The 24,431-nt window shown below is 43.3% G+C and overlaps 2 protein-coding genes across 2 annotated transcripts; both read left to right on the top strand.

The window, feature by feature from the left end:
- Positions 1 to 4,207: 4,207 nt before the first annotated feature.
- Positions 4,208 to 6,561, top strand: LOC142574066 (uncharacterized). Its single transcript, XM_075683236.1, has 3 exons — positions 4,208 to 4,237; positions 5,578 to 5,848; positions 6,478 to 6,561. Coding segments are annotated over exons 1-3 (276 nt in total). The 5' UTR covers positions 4,208 to 4,234; the 3' UTR covers positions 6,480 to 6,561.
- A 12,866-nt stretch (positions 6,562 to 19,427) lies between these two features.
- LOC142574633 (uncharacterized) lies at positions 19,428 to 21,082 on the top strand. Its single transcript, XM_075683673.1, has 2 exons — positions 19,428 to 19,458; positions 20,792 to 21,082. Exons 1-2 carry the CDS (start codon positions 19,456 to 19,458, stop codon positions 21,080 to 21,082), a joined length of 294 nt encoding a protein of 97 aa, XP_075539788.1. The 5' UTR covers positions 19,428 to 19,455.
- The last annotated feature ends 3,349 nt before the right edge of the window (positions 21,083 to 24,431 follow it).

The raw sequence follows: 24,431 nt of genomic DNA, 5'->3' as shown, positions 1-24,431 counted from the left end.
TAGAATTTTTCCTAAAAAGAAGTGTCAGTATGTCTTCGTGCTGCGCATATAATTAGAGGAAACGGTCGGCCAAAGCAAAGAACACTTACGAACTAGGAGCTTTCTGAATTCGGCCTCTAGTTTACAGACACTTCGTGATGACGCTTTGCCAAGTCCACCGAAGTGCCAGAACACTCAAGCTAGCAATCCAGGGAGGCATATTATACTTTTGCCTGCTCTGCCAACGCCTGATTGATAGCACAAACCTGCGCACCTCTTTCCATGATGCCAAGCTTCCTTGCCCGACATCCGCAGGAACTTCTAATAGGGATGCTCCAGAGTGAGCTATGGTGATTTTTATGTCACCAATTTGGTCATATGGGGCTTGACAGTGGAAATTTTGGTCCATGTAGCATAACGTTATGAAGGAGATTGCGCAGGCCTACTATATAGGATTTATTGACTCTGGTGCGTCGAGAGCTCTCAGCAACGGAGCATGGCAAGGCGTCACGGCGATGTCCTATCCTCTCTAGGAAAACTGGCGTGCTTATGCAGCAGCAGATGTACCCTTTCGCCGGCTGCACTACGTCAAGATGGAGTTTGTGACGTGGTGTCCCAGCCAGTGGTACTTAGGCCACATTGATACTTGCGAGTCGCACAAGTTGAGGGACCATCAGTCGCCTGCGACCTGGCAGCGGGTGGACAACACGAGTTTGCAAAACGGAATAATTTGCCGTTAATGAATACCTTCTTCTGCAAGCGGGATATCCGAAAGTGGGCGTGGAGGACTCAGAATGGCGAGACTAGAAATGAAATAGACCTCATACTTTGTGCTAACCCTGGCATCAAACAAGATGTGGACGTGCTCCGCAAAGTGCCCTACAGTGACCATAGGATGATAAGATCTGGAATTAGCCTAGACTTAAGGAGGGAACGGAAGAAACTGGTACATAAGAAGCCGATCAATGAGTTAGCGGTAAGAGGGAAATAGAGGAATTCCGGATCATGCCACAAAACAGGCCTTCCACTTTAACTCAGGAAGAGGACCATAGTGTTGAAGCAATGAACGACAGTCTTATGGGCATCATTAAGGAGTGTGCAATAAAATCGGTGGTAACTTCGTTAGTCAGGATACCGGCAAGCTATCGCAGGAGACGAAAGATCTAATTAAGAAACGCCAATGTATTAAAGCCTCTAACCGTAAAACTAGAATAGAAGTGGCAGAACTTTAGAAGTTAATCAAAAAGCGTTAGACAGCTGACATAACGAAATATAATATGGATAGAGTTTAACATGCTCTCAGTACTGGAGGAAGCCTGAAAGCAGTGAAGAAGAGACTAGGAATAGACAAGATTCAGATGTATGCGCTAAGAGACAAAGCCGGCAATATCATTTCTCATATGGATAAGATAGTTCAAGTTGCTGAGGCGTTCTATAGAGATTTATACAGTACCAGTGGCACCGACAACGATAATGCAAGAGAGAATACAGAGCAAAGAAAGCCTTGGAAGCTACGCAAAGGGTGAAATCAGCTGGAGAGGATCATGTAATGGCAGATTTGTTGAATGATGGTGGGCAGATGGTTCTAGAAAAACTGGCCACCCTGTATACGCACTGATTCATGACCTCGAGCATACCAAAATCTTGGAAGAACGCGAACATAATCTTAATCCATAAGAAAGGGGACGCCAAAGACTTGAAGAAGTATAGGACGATGAGCTTACTGTCCGTTGCCTACAAAGTATTTACTACGGTAATCGCAAATAGAATCAGGAACACCTTAGACTTCTGTCAGCCGAACGACCAGGCAGCATTTCGTAAAGGCTGTGCAACAAAAGACTGTGTTCACACTATCAATCAGGTGATAGAGAAATGTGCTTAATAAAACCAACCCCTCTATATAGCTTTCATTGATTATGAGAAAGTGTTTCATTCAGTCGAATCATTAGCAGTCATGCAGGCATTATGCAATCAGGGTGCACATGAGCCGTATGTGAAAATACTGAGATATATAGCGGCTCCACAGCCACCGTAGTCCTCCATAAAGAAAGCAACAAAATACCAATAAAAAGGACGTCAGGCAGAGAGATACGATCTCTCCAACGCTATTAACAGCGTATTTACAGGAGGTATTCAGAGACCTGGAATGGGAAGAATTGGGGATAAGAGTTAATGGAGAATACCTTAGTAACTTGCGATTGGCTGATGGTATTGCCTTGCTTAGTAACTCCGGAGACAAATTGCAATGCATGCTCACTGACCTGGAGAGGAAAAGCAGAAGGGTGGGTCTAAAATTAATCTGCAGAAAACTAATGTAATGTTTAACAGTCTCGGAAGGGAGCTGCAGCTTACGGTAGGTAGTGAGGCACTAGAAGGGGTAAGAGAATACATCTACTTAGGGCAGGTAGTGACCGCGGATTGGGATCATGAGAATGAAATAACCAAAAGAATTAGAACGAGCTGGGGTGCGTTTGGCAAGCATTCTCAGTTCCTGAACAGCAGCTTGCCATTATCCCCCAAGAGCAAAGTGTAAAACAGCTGTGTCTTACCAGTACTCACCTACACGGCAGAAACCTGGAGGCTTACGAAAAGGGTTCTACTTAAATTGAGGACGGCGCAATGAGCTATGGAAAGAAGAATGATGGGTGTAACGTTAAGGGGGCTAAGAACAGAGCAGATTGGGTGAGGGAACAAACGATAGGTAATGACATCTTAATTGAAGTCAAGAACACAATTAGCACATGACCGGGGTAGTTGGAGAAGTATGGGAGATGCCTTTGCCCTGCAGTGGGCGTAGCCAGGCTGATGATGATGAATAAAAGCCAAGCATTTGTGAAGTCTTCGTCTGGTAAGCTAAGATGATAAGAGTGGTACCCCTTCTGAAGACCCTTCTGTACGTCTGTTGAAAATTAAATGACATTCAGTTAGAATACTCAGTTGCTAAAGGTAGTCATTTGTGAAGCTACAAACCAAAATGCCGATGTATGTTGCAGCAAATCTTAAAAACAGAAGTGGTGCTAGTCTTTAGATTATTTTTCGGCTATCGGTGCCTGTGAAACTAACGACAAATATTAAAACTGTCACACGCATGCAGAGCTTCTTTTCTTCAAAAATACGTTTGAGCGAGAAGTTAGAAATTATATCCGTCATAGTTGGCTAAATTATTAATATTGATTTTTATGAGATGCATGCAGAAGGGTTTCTCACATCCAAGCATATGTTAGTGGCCCTGTATAAACAGACCCCATCTCGAGTTCGGTGCGCTGTATCAATGACGAGATCGAATTTTCTTAGAAACACCGTGAACTTCATTCTTACATTGCCGTCACTTTCCAGCTCTACGTAGAGCAACGGAAGCCAGATGAAGAATGTTTTGCGTAAGAATATCATTCTCCAGTTCAGGTATTCTTCACTGCTTTTGGGCATGGTTTATCGCACGCAACGTTGTATAATATATTCAGCTATTAAGGTCCGTGCAGCGTCGACAAGATCCGACTAATGCATTGGGTGGGAAAGTCCACAGCACGCATGAAAAAAAGATGCATGGCAAATGAAGGTGAATGTGCTGAATACTATGAGCGCAGAAGGAACAAATTGGTTAGTAGGGGACGCATAGATTCATATTAGATTTCGCCAAGCTAAAATCATTCCAAAAATGTATTTCGTATATATATATATAAATGTTGCTGATTCTTTCAATGTGCTTTTTGCCTGCGTATTTCTGTTATAATACGCCAACTAAGTGCTTGTGCTTGAAGTTACTGGTGACCTGATTCGTGTTGCTTCAAGGACAGCTTCTTGTATAGTGTGAAAATAATCCTAGTTATAATAATTATGATTGTATCATCAGTGTTTCACACAAGGCGACGTGACCGGACTCAGTGAGCTAGGGGATGCTGCCATATAGCCTGATGAGGAAAAATACACTGGCAAAGGCGTTGGTCAGCGAATGCTGTAGGCTGAATCACGCCTGTTTGCAAGCATTACGCTGTTCTTCTCGCAAAACATATCGGCCTCGACGATCAATGCAAGCAGTCCGGGCAGTCGTGGTACAGCATGCAAATTGAGGGAGAGGAGGCAAGGCTAGGAGGGCGGTGTCAAATACCTCCGAGAAGGTGCACACGACGGGGGAAAAAGAATGACACATGCAAAACATACCAGAAAAATATCGGCTGCTGCAAGTATAAAAGGACCGCAGAATACGGGGCGATTCATCAGTTGCTCATCCTCCGAAGAGCCGCCGTTCCACTTCGCCATGGTAAGGTTTACACACTACGCAATATTCTCTATAGGATTATGGTGGAGTTCCAAATATTATCTATTAGTTTGTAATCGTCTGGCAAAGTTTGATGTACGTCTTTTTTGTTTCAAAAATCCACAGCAGCCGAAGTATTGCCTCTTTTTATATATTGTTTCTGGCCAGTTATGTCCAGAAGTAAGAAGAAAAAAACGCGCACACAGAGATGCGTGTAGGCTGCACGCTACATTTTTCCAAAGTGAACAAAGACTGTTGTACTTCCCGCTGCTGATTCAGACCTTCCTGGGTTCCGTGGAACGCTTGGGACCCTCTTCTACATATCCTTCTCGTTGTAATCATGATTTGAGAGAAAATCTTTGATTGGTATATTCGGAGGAATGTACGACTTGCGGTATACCTTCATATGATGCCGAAGGAATAGTTTTTCTTTCCTTGCTGCGGTCTGCAGTAAATCATCTGCAGCCTTGTGCGTGCGCTCTGAATCGGTGATTCAAATTCTTTTATACTAAAACGCGAAATAACTGACTACGCACGTAACCGAAATAATTTTTTTCTATCACTGCGAGGACTCCATACAATTGGTCACAAGTTCATTCAACCTTTCTCATTATTTGTTAAGTCATGCCTAGGGCACATTCAGCTAAGACGTAAAATCTACACCATTTTTTGGCAGTGTGCAATACTACGTCTCTAAAGAGGTTGCAGCTACCGCTTTTTTTCACATTTTCACTCTACCATGACACAAAACACCCTACATTAGTGAGTTATATCCTCATGCGCTATAGTAGCCTATTCTTGCGTGGCAACGAAAGTAGGAAAATACGGTCGTTGCAACAGCTCTCTGCCTAGGGCATTCTTTGGTGGACCACGGAACCATCGTTCGGTTACCGTCCTAGGTGTATGAATTGGGATGGTTGTACAAGGCTCCAAGTAAAATGTACGCACTCTTTCTTTCACATAAGCTAAGTTGAACCCATTGTGCATATGTTTTGGTGGGCTTCAAAGAAATCAAGTAGGTCAAGGTTAACCTCAACCGTGGCGTCCTTCGTTATGCCAGTGGGGTTTTGAGAGTTTAATCACATGAATAAATTTCAGTCCAGAGAGCGAGAGAGAAATAACATTTAATAATAACAAAGGAACTTCAGTCCAAATCCGGGCTTCCTCGTAGGCTCTTGCCTTCATACCCAGCATGTTATTAACGTGCTGCACCAGGAGCGGCCAACATAGCTTTTCGAAGAAAACACTCTTCAGAACTTACACGATAGGGGATACAAAAGGTACATTCTAAGACATGCTTACTATGTGTCAAACTATTTGTTTCACTTACCATCTCTTCTCAGATTCGTGCCTGTGTCCTCCTCGCCTTGGCCACCTGTGCCCTTGCTGGCTACGCCGGCTACCCGGTCGGCTATTCCCTAGCGGCTCCTGCCTATGCTGCCTATCACGCTCCCCTCGCCTCCGTGTCTACCGTGCATCACGCTCCTGCTTTCGGCTATGGCCTTGGATACGGATATGGAGTGCCTGCTTATGGCTATGGACTCGGCAGCTACGGTCTGAGTTATGGATACGGACTCGGTGGTCTGGGCTACAGCACCTTCCTTCGCAAAAAATGTAAGCTTTCTGGTTGATAGCGTTTCTGTCCAGTGCAATTGCTACAATCACTGATGGCGTTCGTACGATTTGTTTAGCGAAATGATTGAGTAATCTTGCTCTAGAAAGCAGTCTTCTGAACTGGGTACAGAAGGTAAAAGTAATAATGTGGTGCGTCTTCCATAATTTGTTCTAAAGAGTAAATGGTAAAAACAACTGAAAGTCGGCTACCTGCCTGCCCGGCAATATCGAAATTCAAGTCGGTCCTCAGTGGAGTCAATATTACGTAGGTATACTCATGGCGGTATATTGAGCTGTGCATGAACGAACTTAGAAAAGAAAATACACATGACAAAGAACGCGCATTCTTTCCTGCAGTATTTTTAATAAAACCGATCATGTTCTGCGCAACGCAACAGCAGGAACCATGTCCAACTCGCCCACGCTACCATCCACACGTGCTCTGAGCTCTGATATCATAGTCTCTTAAACACCGTTAGTTGAGATCGTATAACCTTTGGAATATTTATATTGTAATTTGCAGTTTGCAATCAACGATGTCGCTTATACAGCACGTTCTCTCAAATCCCCATGTCATTGCTGTGCTTTGGAAGAATCTAAATGTTACTTCTATCTTCTGCCATTTTCAGGAATTCAAGCAAGAAGACTAGGTGGAGATGACTGCATACAGTGACCAGATTTAAATGCTGTAATAAACTGCCTTTTGAAACATTGTTTCGGACTCTCTTCAATTGGAACAGGTGCCATATTTGCGCTCAAGACTTCATGCCAAGAGTGCCGTAGACGTCATGGTGCCTTAGTGCTAACACTCATTTACCGGTACCCAAACCTGTCGTAGGTTCAAAATAGAAAACAAGGTGCATTTGTGAAGAGATGGTTTGTGGCATATTCTTCTCGTACGATCACATAACAACAGAGACGACGTCGTTCAATATATAAGTTAGGACAAGTTAAGTAGGTGGCTATACTAATAGAACCTAAGTAAAGCACATTAAGGAGCATGTTAAAGCGAAGCTTTCTTTGCCTCGATTTACGGCTTTCCCACTGCTATTCTTGCTGCTGTCGCTGTCTTGCACGCCGCGTCGGAAGGGTGTTCAAAGCGTGTTTGCGCATGGCAAGAGCGCTGTAGAGAAGAAAGGCGAAGCGGGACACTAGTTCTGGCCTTTCCATGTTGTCGCTACAATACGCACTTGACTTCTGTTGTTATTATCGACCCCCCGAAAAAGCATTGCAGAGGTTGCAGCGCCTACCTTGCTACTAATGTGCACGAGTCCGAATGGGACGTAGATAAATTGGTACACGGGAGGTAAAACGAGGAGGCGGGTAGACCCGAAGAAGTCACGAAGCGATTGAAGAACAGCCTTGCCATTTTTCGCTTGAAGCTCACATGAGTGCAGGGAGGAAGGCAGAGGGAAAAGACTGCATGATGATGGCGTTAAACGCAAGCAAACGCTGCTACTAGGCACGGCTACAGTTTTGAACTGGATCAATTTAAATTTTAGACATACTATAGTATGTGTCTCTGATTCCTTAAAAACCAAACACCGTGCAAATTTATTAAGCGCACGACTGCCTTAGGGCACGTGCAAGCAAAGCTGGAAAAAAGTACCGCAGCGTGCACAGAAATCGAGGAAAGCCGCCACCCGTCAAATCAACACTTCCGTAGCGACCACGTTAGTTTTGTGGCAATAGCAATACTCGATATTACGGGTTCGATCCTGAACGCCACCGTCGCATTTGGACGGGGGCGAAACGCAAAAGCGATCCAGTACTTAGCTTTAGCTGCACCTTATAGAATACCAGGTGATTAATTGTAAAACAAAGTACTCCACTGCAGCGTGCCTCATAGTCAGATTGTGGGCTTGACCGGTAAAGCCCTATAATTTAGCTAATGTTTCACTCTTCGGCCTTCCGTCAATTTCAGAGGCGTAAACTGCCACCCAGGAAGCCCGTCAGTCTGCTCAATCATTTGTACCGTCCTCCAGCGACGTTCCAACATATGGGAATGTGTATCCTAGGTCGGTTCCCTACGTTTTCTTCGGAAAACAAAATAATTGTCGCAACCTAATATCTAAGCCGTTACGCGGAGACTAACGCTGTGCTCCGGGGAACCGCTGCTGAAGTCGCGAAGTTATTCGTCCACGACATTATAATGCCGGATGGTGCGACCGCTGTCCTTATTACTGGACGCAGCGGTGGATTTACTACTGAAATAATACATGAAGTCGTCAGGCTGATGCTCAGCAACCATAAAAAGACCAAAGCTTATCACCACCAAACTAACGGTCTGAGAGAGCGCCTAAACTGAACACTGGGCGATATTTTCCCCTACGACACGTTTGCTTTTAATACAGCCTTGCAGATGACCACCCATATTGCCTCATTTTAGCTTGCGTCCCAGTAGACGATGGCGTCACGGGAAGTAAGAGCGCTGATGACTTCATCCAGAAAGCGGAGGAAGCTCGCCAGCTTGCTCAGAACTGCATCCAAAGCCAACAGAGTACTAACGCCTCTCGTTAAAGCGAGGGTCGACGGAATGTCGAGAGCACACCCACCCGGCAACTACGTGGGGGTGTGGACACCTGTCAATCCCCCTCCTCCTCCCCACCGTGGGCTCTCGCAGAAATTATTGGGACAGTACTCCGACCCATACGAGATTATGCACCACCTTATCAATGTGAACTACGAGTTCGCGCTCCAAAATGTATATTCTGGCTTAAGTCGACGACGTCCCCATCCCGAAGATGTGCAAGTAGTGCGGATGAAGCCGTACTAAACCCGCGAGTTAAGTGCACTATGCAAATACTTGGCCGTCCTGCGCAGTCTTCAGGTTATTCCTTGCCTTCTGTGACCAAATTTGCAGTTAGAGCTGTCCTATCACTTTATTTATTCGGCCTTATTTAAATAAAATACTTAAATAACTTTAGAGAGGGGAGAAATGACTTGAGGTAGGCTGGGCCCTGCGGCCACCTGCCACTTGAACGAAAACGGCGAGGGGCGTAGTAGGACGCGCGCTCTCCGAGTGTGAACTATTATAAAGATAACACTTTTGCCAATGCCTCATTCGTTAACCTCATGACAATATCATGTGCAATGGCGTCAAGGTGTTAGTGTCCAATACACACGGGTCCGAGTTCTTCACGTGCACCTTGCACCTAACGTTCTCTATCCATAGAGTAACCCTTTTTTTTTTGCATTTGCGGATCAATCCTACGCTGAGTACTTTGCTTGGTTGAATAATTTGAACTTTCAGCGAAGTTCCCTGACGGAATCAATAACTTCAGCATATAGTTCCACATTTAGGTAGTTTCCTCGATCTTGACTTGTCCTCCATTCTAAGAATATTTTGTGTAAAATTGTCTCAGTAGTTGCCACCATTCTTGCTGCATAATTTTGTTCAATATGTCTTTTGGTGCAATGCCTAATTTAAGGGACATACATTTTGTACGGATCAATATCGCTTACTCTGCTTATTACAAAGAGTACAGTAAAACAGGACGGAGCAAACAAATAAACAAATACGCTTATGTCAACACTGCGAAGCAGCGACGCCAGAAATGGCACAAAAATATGGGCAGTAAGTTGAGTGATGCTTCACGGTGTCTCCGATGGAGTGAACAGTCAGAGATGTACTCGAAGAACCCCTTTTCCAGTATAAGCAGCTCGAGTCGTCGTCGTTTCATGTAATGGTGGAGGTGGAGGTGAGGTGGAGAAGTGGAGCTATGCCCCATTTGCCGCTCAATTCGATGTGGTCTATTACACGATGAGAAGGTCGCAGCACAGTGAAGTTTATGACTTACCACGTGCTTGGAACACTGAGTGAAATATGGAAACTCCATTAAAAGAGCCTTCATATTATTTCATTCCACTAAATGGAAAGCTGAGGGATTTCCCACCTTCACTCTGCATAATAACCCCATCAAGGCTGCTAACCATTGTGCATTTCTGGGTTGTACTTCATTCCAACCTTAAGTACGCTTCACATAGCTCACATATAGAGCAAAAAACAGCATACCATATCTTGATATGTATAAAAATCGCGCTCATACTTCAGTTAAATTTTTTTTTCTCTGTATCACGCGTTCCTTCATAGAAAACACGGCGAAGGCGGGAGCTGGAAATTCAAGACGATGAGCAAAACGAGAACAAGGTAAAAGCGGGAGGCAACGCTGCGATAAGCAGACTTGTATTTTTGAAGGGGACATATGCTCTCCTCGGTTCAGTATATATATCTAGGGTTCTTCTAAAGGAGGGAGGGCGTAAGGCGGGCGGGTGAGGCAACGACCGAGGGTGTGCTAGCGACGAACGGTGTACAACTGAAAATAAAGGGGTGCTATGCACACCGCCGGTGACACAACCATGTGTCAGCTGGCGGGTCAACGGCCGTGTGCATAGCCCCCCTTTATTATCTGCTTTCCGTGGATGTGAGTTGGCTATCGTGTCTCTGAAAGAATATGGAACAAGAGGCAGAACATGGTTCTCGTGAAAAAAAAAATTGCCTAAATTCAATAAATATATAAATAAAAGAAAAGCAGAGAAGGAACAAAACACTAAGCTACCAAATGAAAATAACTAAGTGATCTGCCCTATGGTTTGAACTTTAGCATAGCTTATAGGTTTTAAAACTCCCTTCGAAGTGTTTGTGCCTATTGGTTGCAATCCCTTGAACTTATGAATGAGATATGATTTTCTGTTTCTTTTTTTTCACAACAGAAATTTGGCTAAGATGTACAGTTGAAGTTCATCAAATTATGATCTGGTTGGTTAAAATGCTCGACATGTATTTGGGGAGCTGTTTAGCTGTGTCCGTGCGATGTCCGTTTAACTTGAAGCTCATTGATTGTCGCGTTTCACTCATATATTGTTTCTTACAGAACGAACATTAAAGCATATAAATCACATCCTAACTTGTACAAGTGAAGGTAGACTTGACTACGTGTGTATAATTATTTGCGGTGGTTTTAATTTTAATGTTACTTTGAAGGAGCCTGTAGGTTTTGCACTTGGGGCGACAATATTCTTTCATTACAGGGGACTGATGCTTTTGACATTCCCGTGCACTAACATGTCTTTAAAGCTTCTGTTCCGGCGATAGGTAGCCCTTGCTACATTCGGGAACGCTTTTCTGAGACGCTTGTTACTTGATGATATTTGGTTGTATTTTCGTAGGGTGTCGTTTGTATTTGGGAGGGCATTAGAATATTTTGTTGTAAAGGCTGGTGGTGCTCTAGTTTCTGATTCAGCCTGTCTTCTTAGTTAAATACAACTGTTCCTGCAATCTTACGCGACAGCATAAGCTCTGTAGAGAGGAACTTGTGGGTAGTTTCTTTCTGCTAGCGTTGATTTACGGTAATTTAGCCAGTAGATACAATCATTGCCTTCGCTGCAGATTCTTCTTATTAGTTTCGCTTGTCCGACAAAATTTCCTTGTTTGTAATTTCGTGGTTGATGAGTGTTCAAGTGCAAAATTTTGCTGGCTATCCGTAGGCTTCCGGTAAAGCGTCGTTCACAGTTTTGAATTTTCTCTGTAGACCAAATATGGGCCGTCCAGCAGGCCCGCAGAGCGACGGACAGGCTTAGCCGGACGGTAGCTACCACGAACAAACGACGCCCTCTTTCGATAAAAGTGAAAAAGGAATGGAGTGAGGAATTATTGTTTTTCTTTTTTTTCGGTCAAATTATGCATAATTAGTGTGAACATATCAGATCGGGCGTTCTTGCGGTTTTCGTGACATCGCGTGACAGAGACGCGCAATGGGTGGTGGCTCGAAAATGTTTTGACCAATCGTGGAGGGCTGATGGCAGAATTGGAATAGCTTTACGTTAAAGCGTCCCAGGATTACATTAATGGGCTGTTAAGCCGTGCAGCTTGCTGGTGGCACAATGTCGAGTTGAATATTCAGATAAGAATCCGTAATAATTTCACAAGAATGTATGTAATGTTTTTCGCCCACTTCTATTGCACATTGCTCTTAGTTCTCGGTTGCAATCTGGCTAAACATGCTGAAGCGTGTAAAAAACATTATTGTGAGCCGGGTTTCTAAATTTTTTCTTTAAATTACATGCTAGCGTTTTACCAGTTCAGAGATGGATGACTGAAAAGGAGTTCGCTCCGTCGGGTAACAGCTTGTTTTCGTGCAGCAAACTAGAAATGATTGAAGGCGTGCTGAAGTTACTCTAAAGAATATTTTACTTTGCACACACAGGTAATACGTACCTTATGACTGATTATGACGGCGGATTTCCATATACAGTATTACTATGTTATTGGATCTACATATAAGTGGGACCTTACGCATGCCAGTTCACCATGTCAAAGTTGATGCTGGTGCAGCTGTAAAATGCCATTGTGGGACTTACTTGATTTCTGGTAACGAAAAAAGAACGCAAAATATGTACCCCATTTAGTTCCCCGCTTGCAATCGCTTGTTGCATGTGAAACAATTGATTAAATATATATCTGTCATTACAAGCTTGAAAATAGTAGCATTGATGTAAAGCAAGAAATTAAAAAGAAAGCTTCAATGACCGTTCTGGTGCTGCCATAGGAAGTCATCGGCACTGGATGCACCTGGTGCAATCGAAATCGTGGTCATGTCAACAGCCTGCTGATCAGACGCGAAAGCGCTCATGCCCTTCCATTCCTGAACCGCGTAATCTATCGTCTAATAACACACAACGGTCATACTGTCTAGGAAGTGATATTTTATACTGCGCCTACCCCTTTTATTCTCCTGAGCTTGAGACCACAGGTGTGATCTCGGCCGCACAGACAACACTTCTATGGAGGTGACATGCCAAAATTCTCGTGTACTTAGAGTTACAGGCACGTTAATTAAATCCCACTTGGCTAAATTATTCGCGTGTCCCCGACTGCACCGTTATAAATAAATATATCCTGCTTCTGACAGGCAAGACCAGCTTTTATTTTTTTTCGTTTTGAATCTTCCGTTTGGTAGCATTGGATGCGGACAGGAACTAGGGCGAAGTATGCTGAAGTCAACTGGCTGCTTCGTCTCTACTAAGCTTGGAGTGTGGTGGAGGATATCGTTTCCTGTGAAGTCGGTACTTCTTGGGGACACAACAAGCTGAAACAAGGAATGCAAGTACTTCAAGGCGCCCAACACCCTCAAGCACATGGTATGGAAATTTGGCGACACTCACATGCCGCACATGAATGAACCAATCGTCGAGTAGGGTGGAGGGCGGCGACGGCCCAGCCCCGACCTGAGAACCAGGTGATCGTGGTGGAAAAGCTGCGGCGAACTGTCAGCGCCCAGTGCCTCCTGGATTGAGTACGCCAACCACCTAGGGTAAATATCGTCACCAGCTTCTTTGATAAATAAAGTTTGATGCTGCTAATACTACTTCCCTTCTGCTTTCATTTCATTTCATTTCATTTATTTTACCCTCAAGGTACATAGTACATTATAGAGGGGAGGGGCTAAGAAAATACAAAGTAAACATCGGTAAAAGTAACTCAAAAAAGATAACAGCAGTAACAATTCCAAATTTTGAGTTGACATCCGATGATAATAAACAGAGGTACAAAAGATAAATACAAATGTGATGTACACAATGGTAAAGGGATTAAAAAAAAACATAATATGTACAGTAGATTTACAAAATGCATTGTTAGCTTTTTGATCATGATGCTGATGAAAACTGATGAAAACGCTGCAATAAAGAAAAGTACATACACATAGGCAAGACAAATGGTAAGTATATTACAAAAGTTCGTTTTCAAGTGCGTTTCTAAACATAAGTGGATTAATTATACCTGTTAATGAAGGGGATAAGCTGTTCCAGTCTTTGCTAGTCTTTGGCAAGAATGAATTTGCGCCCATGATAGTATTGAAATGAGATATGCTAACTTTCTGATTATGATCACGGCGAGAAGAAATGAAGGGTGCTGGCCTGATCCAAAGAGTGTGTAAGAAGGTGTTATGATAATAGATTTTGTGAAAAAGAGAAATGCGTGAGTGTTTTCGGCGGTCGGATAAGAGAGGCAGGTTTAATAAACATTTCATGTGTGTTACGCTTGCTGTCCTATTGAAGTTATTTAAAATGAAACGGGCTGAACGGTTTTGTATAGCTTCCAGCGTATGTATTAGTGTTGAATGCCAGGGATCCCATATTGATGAAGCATACTCAAGTTGCGTGCGAACGTAAGTGGTATATAGTAACTGTTTTAATGAGGATGGTGCACGAGAAAAATTTCGGCGCAGGTATCCTAAAGTACGGTTAGCTTTGGACACTATGATATCAATATGCGTTTTCCAAGACAAATTGTTAGTTATGGTCACTCCTAAATAACGATACGAGGTGACACATTCAAGTGATATATTAGTGAGAGAATAATTTGGAGAACTAGAGTTAGTACGAGAAACCCTCATAGTTTTGCACTTCTTAATGTTAAGTTGCATTTTCCACGTGCTGCACCAATCAGTTATTTTATTTAAGTCAGTTTGTAGAGCTGTTACATCGCAGTTATTGGAAATTTTGCGGTATATCACACAATCGTCTGCAAATAAACATATCTTTGATGAAATATTAATAGGTAAGTCATTAATGTATATGAGAAACAAAAGTGGTCCTAGGACAGATCCTTGAGGGACGCCTGAGCCGACAGGGACTAGAGAGGAAGTACATTCATTAGCAGAAACAAACTGAACGCGAGATGTAAGAAAGCTACAGATCCACTTAAGTAGTGTAGGGTCCATGTTTAAAATGCTTAGTTTGTGTAAGAGTAGAGCGTGACACACCTTGTCAAATGCCTTAGCGAAGTCCAAAAAAATACAGTCCGTCGTGAAGCCTGCGTCAAGGTTAGAGTGTAAATCGTTTGTAAATGTGACAAGCTGTGTTTCGCAAGAGAAGTGTTTTCTAAACCCATGTTGGTGAGGAGTAAAGAAATTATTGTCGTCAAGGAAGTTAATGAGATGCGTGTAGATTACATGCTCCATAATTTTACAAGGTACTGAGGTAAGAGAAATTGGTCTATAATTAAATGGATTATGAGTGTCACCCGATTTGTGTATGGGAATGATTTTTCCTGTTTTCCAATCTAGCGGAAGCATGCCAGAGTTATATGATTGCGAGAATAGATATTGCAATATGATAGACGAATATTCAACTGTGCTAATTAAGAATTTGGTGGTGATTTCATCGACACCGCAGGAGGAAGTAATTTTCAAATTTTCGATTATTTTCTTAATTCCTGTTGCATCAAATATAATAGGGTCCATAGGAGGAAAGTTACAGTCCTGTAGGACGGGACATTCGTTGTTAGGTGCGGGAGAGGAAAATGATTGCACAAACGCGCTGTTCAAGACGTCTGCGCAAAGATAGCTGGACACCTGACTACCAGATTGTGTTAGTGCAATCTTATTTCCACGTTTGCATTTTACTATGCTCCAAAAGCGCTTTGGATTGGTTTTTAGTAATAATGGGCGTGGTGCTCTTTGGGACACAAGTGCTCGCCTGGTTCTTTTTGTGTATGGTACTCATTAGTTTTCATGATATATTGTTTTTGTAACGTGTCTACAGAGAACCCCAGCATCCTGACCAGGCAGGGCAAATATAAGGGCTGTGAAAAGGCATGGCATCATTGGGCGCATCATTCAGGTACTGGAATTGCAAGTTCTTTAAAACACTTTCAAAGTAGAAAAAAGAACAGCCCCCAAACTTCGGCGTTGCTGGCTACACTGATGGAAAATATTTAAAAAAAACTTGCCATCTTTCATTGTATTTGACAATAAAGACCAACGTTAACATAGGGGTTCAAGGATATGGATATCCCCAGAGACCCAACCATTTTTTGAGATATTGAATATTATCCAAGCAAAATACTTTTGAATTTACAGAAGTGTTCTGTCATATTTCCAGAAGTCCCTCTGTCCCTCCTCATGCCTTCTACTCAGGCCTCTTGGTCGAAGTCTAATAGTTTCGTCCACTAAGTATGTGTTCGTGGTGTTGGCGTAGTGGTCGTAGTTGTATCATAGTCAGTCCATTTTCTCTGATCTTACTCTTGTCATGGTGTCGTGATCATGCCACCGTCGTCACCCAGTCATCGTCATGCTGCTGTGGTCACGCATGCTGTGTCATACGGCCTTGATCCTTCCACGACGTGAAATTTCCTGTGTCATGGCATAATAATCATATTGGTCCAAATTGTCTAACTTGTCGAACAGCTTGGTTCACTGGGTATAGCGTCCTGGTCGTGATGTCGTCATGGTCACTAGAAGGCCGTCCCGCAGCTTTTCCATCCGAGACTCATGATGCCATCATCGTAACAGCATCGTGTTCATACAGTTGTCAAGCATACGCTGTCACACCGTCATAGCGATCTCCGTTTTACTTCTTCAAACGAAGTTATTGCAGCTTCTTGATCTGACCGTGGTCTTGCTGCCGTCGTCACACCTTCTGCTCCGATCTCGATGTTCAATTTGTCCAGTAGCACTTGGCACTATTTTGTCGATCCCGGACACATGTTCGGTTTCCTGATGCCGTCGTTTTCATTTTACCGCCTTCATTTCAATTTTGTGATCCGACTCTCGTTATGCCGTCATCATTACCTAGGCGTCATCATGCTGTCGTCGTCACATCCTCTATCCCGGCCCAGGGTTCCAAGTTGTCTAATAGCTTTAACCATTGATTATGCGTTCTGGGTAGTGATGTAGCCATGAGCATTACATCATCATGGCTGCATCTTTGAATTTCGCCTCTCGTCATGCTGTCATCACATAACCATCGCAGTCGCCCACACACAGACGTTCTCAGATGGTCGTCATCACGCTGCCGTTTTGCCATTGCGATCACTTCGGCAACGTTATCTCATTGTAGTCATACCATCGTCGTCATACTGCACTGGTCATTTCACCCGGGTCAATTTTCCTTCGTAATTGTATTGTAACCACACCATCCTTGTTAACTTTTAATTACGCCGTGCTTGTGATGCCGCTGTCGTTACAGAGTCACTATAACACCTCCATTGTCAGGCTGTCGAGGTAATGCCCTCATAGTCGTGCCATCGTCGTCACTCAGCTTCGTTATCCGACTCTTGTCATCTCTTTATCGCTACGACATCGTCGTCATACAGCTTTCGCGATACAGTCATTTTCACGTCGTCGTGATCCTACATTCGTCTTCATCCCATCTTCCTCATGGCGTTTTCATGCTATTATCTCATACACTTGTCATTATGCCTTCGTTGTCATACCATAGTCGGAAGGTCGTCGCGCTCATTATTCTTTATTATTGCGACTATCCTATTCCCGTCATGTCGTCGTCGTCATACCTTTATCATCCCTTCTATTTAAACATGCAGTCATCGCCATACAACCTTCGTAAATCCATTGATGTCATTCCTTGATCGTCATTCTATAGTTACCGTGTTACCGTCATTCATTTGTGATTACGCCAGCGTTATTCTGCCATCGCAATCATTGCGTCGTGGTCCCACTGACGGTATCATGCATCAGTTGTCCTATGTTATCCTAGTCATGTCGACTTGGCCATGTCATTGTCGTCGTTTCTGCTTTTTGACCCAGTTGCCGTCATGCCATCGTCATCATGCCATCGTCGTCACACAGTCATCGTCGTCGTGTTTTCGTCCTTGTACCATCGTCATGATTTAGGAATCGATATCACATTGTCGGCATGCCGTGGTCGTTATACGCATTTGTCGTTCGATCAACGTAATTCCTTCCAGGTGATTTCATCGCCGCTCCGTCGGCATCATACCGTCGTCATCCTGCCTACATGCTCGAGGCCATCCAAGTGTCATGGGAAAGTGGGACGACATAGGAGTATGTGGTATATAGCGTAGCCAATGAAATCCTCATAAATATCCCTGAACGTGTTAAATAAGCGTGACTTCAGGAATTTGGTATATGTCTAAATTGAGCAACTTGCTATTCATATTAATGTCACCACTCGTCCCGAGATTAGTTCTGCCGTAGTTTCGTTATAATGCCGTGAAAATTATAGTCAAACTGTTCAATTAGCGGCTGAAAAAGAGTACTGCGGTACACACTGTTTTTTTGCCTCATAGGAGGAGATAAATTGCCTGCAATACACTCTTCCCCGCTACAGGATTCGAATAATAATATTTGATCTCTAATTATTATCTTTGCCACCTGGTTCACTAATGCGCAATAAAAGCGAAATAATTGTGAAATCATCTCTGGTTAGCTGATATGATAAGAGTAGTACCACTTCGGAAAACCCCTCTGTACATGTATTTAAAATTTGGTGACGTTCAGTTAGGACACTCAGTTGCTAAAGGGAGCCTTTCGTGAAGTTACAAACCTAAATGCCTATGTATGTTGCAAGAAATGTTAAAAACCGATATCTCAAAAGTGGTGTTTGTCTTTAGATTCATTTGTTGCTATCGGTCGGTGTGGAACTAACGACATATATTAAAATTGTCGCAAACATCTAGTGAATTTTTTTGAAATACATTAGGACGAAATGATATCAAAGGCTGATATCCGTCATAGTTGGCTAAATTAGGAATATTGATTTTTATTAGATGCACGCAAAATGGTTGTTATTACCCAAGCATACTTTGGTAGCCCTATATGAACCAACCCGATACGGACTTCGTGCGCTGTGTCGGTGACGAGCATCAATGGGCCCAATTTTATGAGAAATACCGTGGACTCCAGTCGTCACACTGCCGTCACTTTCTAGCTCTGCGCAGAACAAGCGAAGCCAGACAGAATGTTTCGCGTAAGAATATGGTCCTACAGTTGAAGTGTTCGTCACTCCTGTTGGATTTGGTTTATCGTACGCGGCCTTATATGAAAATATTCAGCTATTATGATTCCTCCAGCGTCAACAAGGTGCCACTAATCGATTGAGCGGGAAAGCCGAGAGCACGCATGAAGAAAGTGCGCGGCTAATGAAGGCAAATGTGCTATAGACTATGTGTGCAGAAAGAACAAATTGTTTAGTAGAGGAACCAAAGATTCGTATTACATTTTTGCCAAGCTAAGATTATTCGAATAATGGCTTTTGTGTATGTATATAGATATTGCTGTTTCTTTCAACATGCATTTTATCTACGTGGTATTGTGATAATACGCTAACTAAGTGCTGGAACTTTAAGGTATTGGTGACCTGAGTCGTGAAGCTTCAAGGATAGCTTCTTATATAGTGTCAAAATATTCCTAATTCTAATAAGTTTGATCATATCATCAGTGTTTCCCACAAGGTGACGTGAGCGGACTCAGTGAACTAGGGAATGCTCCCATAGAGCGTGATGAGGAAAATTACACTCGCAAACGCGATGGTCAGCGAATGCAGTAGGCTGAGTCACACGTGTTTTCAAGCATTACGCTATTCGTCTCGCCAAAGATATCGGCTTCACCGATCTATCCAAGCCGTCCATGCAGTCAAGGTAAAGCATGCAAAGTGAGGGAGAGGAGGGAAGGCTAAAAGGGCGATGTCAAATACCTTCGAGAAGGTGCACACGACGGGGGAAGGAGAATGACACATGCAAAACGACCAGAAAGCTATCGGTTCCTGCAAGTATATAAGGACCGCATAACACGGGGCGAATCATCAGTTGCTCATCCTCCGAAGAGCTGCCGTTCCACTTCGCCATGGTAAGTTTTGCGCACTACGCAATATTCACTGTAAGTATATGGTGGAGTTTCAAATATTATGTATTACTTTCTATTCGTCAGGCAAAGTTTGATTTACGTCTCCTTTTGGTTTCAAAAACCCACAGCAGCCGAAGTATTACCCCCTTTTATATAGTTGATTCTTGCAAGTTATGTCCAGAGGTAAGAATAAAAAAAAAGCGCACACAGAGGAGTGCTTAAGTTGAAAGCTCTATTTGCCCAATGTGAGTTCAGAGGGTTATGCTTCAGGCTGTTGATTGGGGCCCTCTTGGGAACCGTGGGCCCGTTAGCACCCTCTTCTTCATATCTTTCTTTTGTAATGATGATTTGAGAAAAATATCTTTGATTGGTATATTCTGAGGAAAATACGACTTGCAGCATGCCGTCCCATGATGCCGAAGGAATACTTTTTCTTTCATCGCAACGTCTGCAGTAAATCGTCTGCAGCCTTGTGCATGCGCTTTGGAACGGTGATCCAAATTCCTTTATGCCAAGACGCGACATAACTGACTACGCGCGTAACCAAAATCATTTTTTTTCTGTAACTATAGGACTCCCTAAAAATTGTCATAGGATCAATCAACCATTCTCATTATTTGTTAAGTCATGCCTAGAGCACCATAAAGTAAGACGTAGAATCTACACCACTTATTTTCAGTGTATAACAATACTTCACTAAAGGGTTTGGAGCTAACGCTCTTTTCACTTTGTCAGGCTACCAGGATCCAAAATAAGCTGCGTTAATAAGTTATATCCTCATACGATAGAGTAGGCTATTATTGACAAAGAAAAGAAAATACGGTCGTTGCAACAGCTCTGTGCCTAGAGTATCCCTTGGCAGAGCAGAGAACCATCGTTTGGTTACCGTCCGAGGTGTCTTCATTAGAATGGTCGTACAATGCTCCAAGTAAAATGTACGCCCTCTTTCTCTTATGTAAGCTCACTTCCACCCTACTGTACATATGCTTAGTTGGGCGTCAAAGAAATAAAGGTGGTCAAGGTTAATTTATGAGCCTCTACCATGGCAGCCTTCCTTATGCTAATGGCGTTTTTGAATGTTTATTCACATGAATCAATTTACTCAGTCGAGAAAGTGAGAGAGAAGTAACAATAATAATACCAAAGGAACTTAACCCACAGTCCGGGCTTCCTCGTAGGCTCTTGTTCTTGACGTGCTTCACCAAGAGCGGCAACTATAGTTTATCGAAGATGAAAACAGTCTTTAGAACTTACACGATAGGGGATACAAAAGGTGCTATCTAAGACATTCTTACTACTTGTCAAACTAGCTGTTTTACTTACCATTTTTTCTCAGATTCGTGTCTGTGTCCTCCTCGCCTTGGCCACCTGTGCCCTTGCTGGCTACGCCGGCTACCCGGTCGGTTATTCCCTAGGTGCTCCTGCCTATGCTGCCTATCACGCTCCCCTCGCCTCCGTGTCTACCGTGCACCACGCTCCTGCTTTCGGCTATGGTCTAGGATACGGGTATGGAGTGCCTGCTTATGGCTACGGACTCGGCAGCTACAGTCTGAGTTACGGATACGGACTCGGTGGTCTCGGCTACAGCACCTTCCTTCGCAAGAAATGTAAGCTTTCTGATCGATAGATTTTCTGCCCAGTGCAATTGCTACAATCACTGATAGCGTTCGTACGATTTGTTTAGCCAAATGATTGAGTAATTTCGCTCTAGAAAAGAGTCCTTTGAATTGGTTGGAGAAAATAAAAGTAATAATATTGTGCGTCTTCGATATATTGTTGTAAAGTGTATATGGTCAAAACAAGTGAAAGTCGGCTTACTGCCTACCCAGCAATATCGAAATTCAAGTCGGTCCTCAGTGGAGTCATTATTACGTAGGCACTCATGGCGGTATATACCGCATACTCATGGCGGTATATTGAGCTGTGCATGCACGAACATAGAAAAGAAAATACAGAGAACAAAGAACGCGCATTCTTTCCTGCAGTATTTTTCATAAAACCAATCATGTTCTGCGCAACGCAACGGCAGGGACCATATCGAACTCGCCCACGCTACCAGCCTTACGTGCTCTGAGCTCTGATATCATTGTCTCTTAAATACCGTTAGTTACATTATACTTTAAATATTTATATTGTATAGTGCAGTTTGAAATCAACGATTTCGCTTATACAGCAGATTCTCTCAAATCTCCGTGTCCTTCCTGGGATTTGGAAGAATCTAAATATTACTTCTTTCTTTTGCCATTTTCAGAAATTCAAGCAAGAAGACTATTGGAGATGACTGCATACGGTGACCAGATGGAAATGCTGTAATAAACTACCCTTTGAGGCATCGTTTTTGTCGCGCTTTCTCTTGCAACAGGTGCCATGTTGGCGCTTAAGGCTTCGTGCCAAGAGTGTCGTAGATTTCATGGTGCCTTAGTGCTAACACTTATTTACCGGTACCCAAATCTGTTTTAGGTTCAAAATAGAAAACAAGCTGTATTTATGAAGAGGGTGTTTCTGACAGATTCTTTCGTACGATCGCATAACAACACACACAGCGCTGTTCAATAGGTTGCGACAAGTTCCGTAGGTGGCTATACTAACATAACCTGAGTAAAGCACATTGAGGAGCATTTGAAAGCGAAGCTTTCTTTGTCTCGATTTTCGGCTTTCCCACTGCTACATTTGCCGCTGTTGCTGCTGTCGCTGTCTTGCACGCCGCATCGGGAGGGTTTTCAGAGCTAGTATAGGCAAGGTAAGAGTGCGGTAGAGAGGAAAGGCGAAGCGGGACACTCATTCTGGCATTCGCATGTTGTGGCCACTATACCCCCTTGACTGCTGTAGTTATTATTGACCCCCTGAAAGAGCGTGGGAGAGATTGCAGCGCCTGCTTTGCTACTAAAATGCATGAGTCCGGAGGGGAGTTAGATAAAACGGTACAGGGGAGGTAAAACGAGGAGGCGGGTAGAATCGAAGAGGTCACGAAGCGATTCAAGAACAGCCTTGCCACTTTTCGCTAGCAGCTCGCACGAATTCAGGGTGGGAGGGAGGGAGAGGGAAAAAGCGACATGAGAATGGCGTAAGAAAACAAGGAAACGCTAGTACTATTCACAGCAGCAGTTTCTAACTGGATAAATATAAATTCAAAATATACTACAGTATCTGTCCATAATTCCTGAAAAATAAAACACCCAGCAAGTTTATCAAGCGCACGCGGCCGTGAGGCGCGTGGACGCAAAGCCGGAAGAAAGCACCGCTGCGTGTAGAAACTCTACGGAAGCAGCCGCCCGTCATATGAACACTTCGCTGGCCACCACGTTAGTTTTGTGGCAGTAGCGTTGCTCGAGGTCGCGAGTTCGCATTTCAACGGGGGAGACATGCGAAAACGATCACGCACTCAGATTTAGGTCAACGTTATAGAGCACCAGGTGATTAAATGTAAAACAAAGTAATGCACTGCAGCGTTCCGCATGGTGAGATTGTGGGCTTGGCTTGTAATGCGCCATAATGCTTTTCGTATGTGATGCAATGACAGTGCTTGAAAACATCCACACAGGCTACAATCAACGCACCAGAAGTACTCGAGAAATACTACAGGTCACGGCTATTTCTGTCTGTTCAGCACTATATGAAAAGCTGCCGTCAATACCAGATGTGTAAAGTGCCGTCCGTCAAGCGCGCAAGTCTTCTCAAGCTTCTGTACCGTCCTCCAATGCTGTTCCAATGTATGGGAATGGAACTCCTAGGTCCGGTCCCTACGTGGTCTTCGGAAAACAAATGGATAATTGTCACAGCCTAATATCTAAGCGGTTACGCCGAGACCAACGCTGTACCCCGGGGAACCGCTGCTGTGCAATGGCGTCCAGGTGTCGAGGTCCAATACTCTCGGGTCGGAGTTCTTCACGCGCCCCTTGCACATGACGTTTTCTCTCAATAAGATCAACTATTTATCTTTACATTTGCGGATCAATCCTTCGCTGAGTAATTGCGTTCGTTGAATGCTTTGATCTTTTCTCAAAGTTCCCTGACTTTATCAATACCTTAATTAAGCATATAGTTCTACTGTTAGGCTGTTTCGTCGACCTTGACTTGCCCTCCATTCTGAGAATTTTTGTGAAATTGCCTCAATAGTGACTGCCATTATTGCTCCATCTTTTCGTTCGATGTGTCTTTTGGTTCAATGCCCAACAGGAGGGGCATATATATAGTACGGAACAATTTCTCTTATTATGTTTATTAAAAACAGTATAGTAAAACAGGAAGGGACAGATAAATAAACAAATGCGCCTGCATCAATACTGCGAAGCAGCGACGGGACACATGGTACATAAATATGTGCAGTAAATTCAGTGATGCTTCGCGGTATCTCTGATAGAGGAAATTGTCATAGATGTACTCTAACGATCTCTTTTTTACAATAAACAGCTCGAGTCGTCGTCGTTTCATGCAGTGACACTCTGGGGTGGAGAAGTGAAGATATACCTTATTTTCTTTCACCTTTTACACAAATCGTATTTCGGTCCTTACCGCTCGCGTCGCCTAATTTCGTCACCTTATATTGATTTATTGCGTGATGAGACGGTCGCATTATAGTGAAGTTTATAGCTTACAAGGCGCTTCTAACACTAGATGAAATATGGAATCTAACCGCTTGTAAAAGAGCTTTCATAGTATTTTTCTCCCCTAAAAAGAAAGATGAGGAGATTCCCACCTTCAGTCTAGATAACTCCTTTAAGGCTGCTAACGATTGCGTATTTCTGGGTTCTTACTTGATGCTAATCTTAAATACTTTTCCCATTTATCATATCTATAGAGTAAAAAAAAACTGCATACCGCATCTTATAAAAATACTGCTTATAAAACTTATAATACTACTTATAAAGATACTTATAAAAAACGCGCCTATACTTCAGCCTAAATTTTCTATTTCACGCGGTCATTCAAAGAATACATGGGGAAGGTGGGAGATGTAAATTCAAGACGATAAGCAA

The sequence above is a fragment of the Dermacentor variabilis genome, chromosome 3 (genome assembly GCF_050947875.1).
Source record: "Dermacentor variabilis isolate Ectoservices chromosome 3, ASM5094787v1, whole genome shotgun sequence".
NCBI lineage: Eukaryota > Metazoa > Arthropoda > Arachnida > Ixodida > Ixodidae > Dermacentor > Dermacentor variabilis.
The sequence above is the reverse complement of the archived record's forward strand: the minus strand, read 5'-3'. Positions and strand labels throughout refer to the sequence as shown.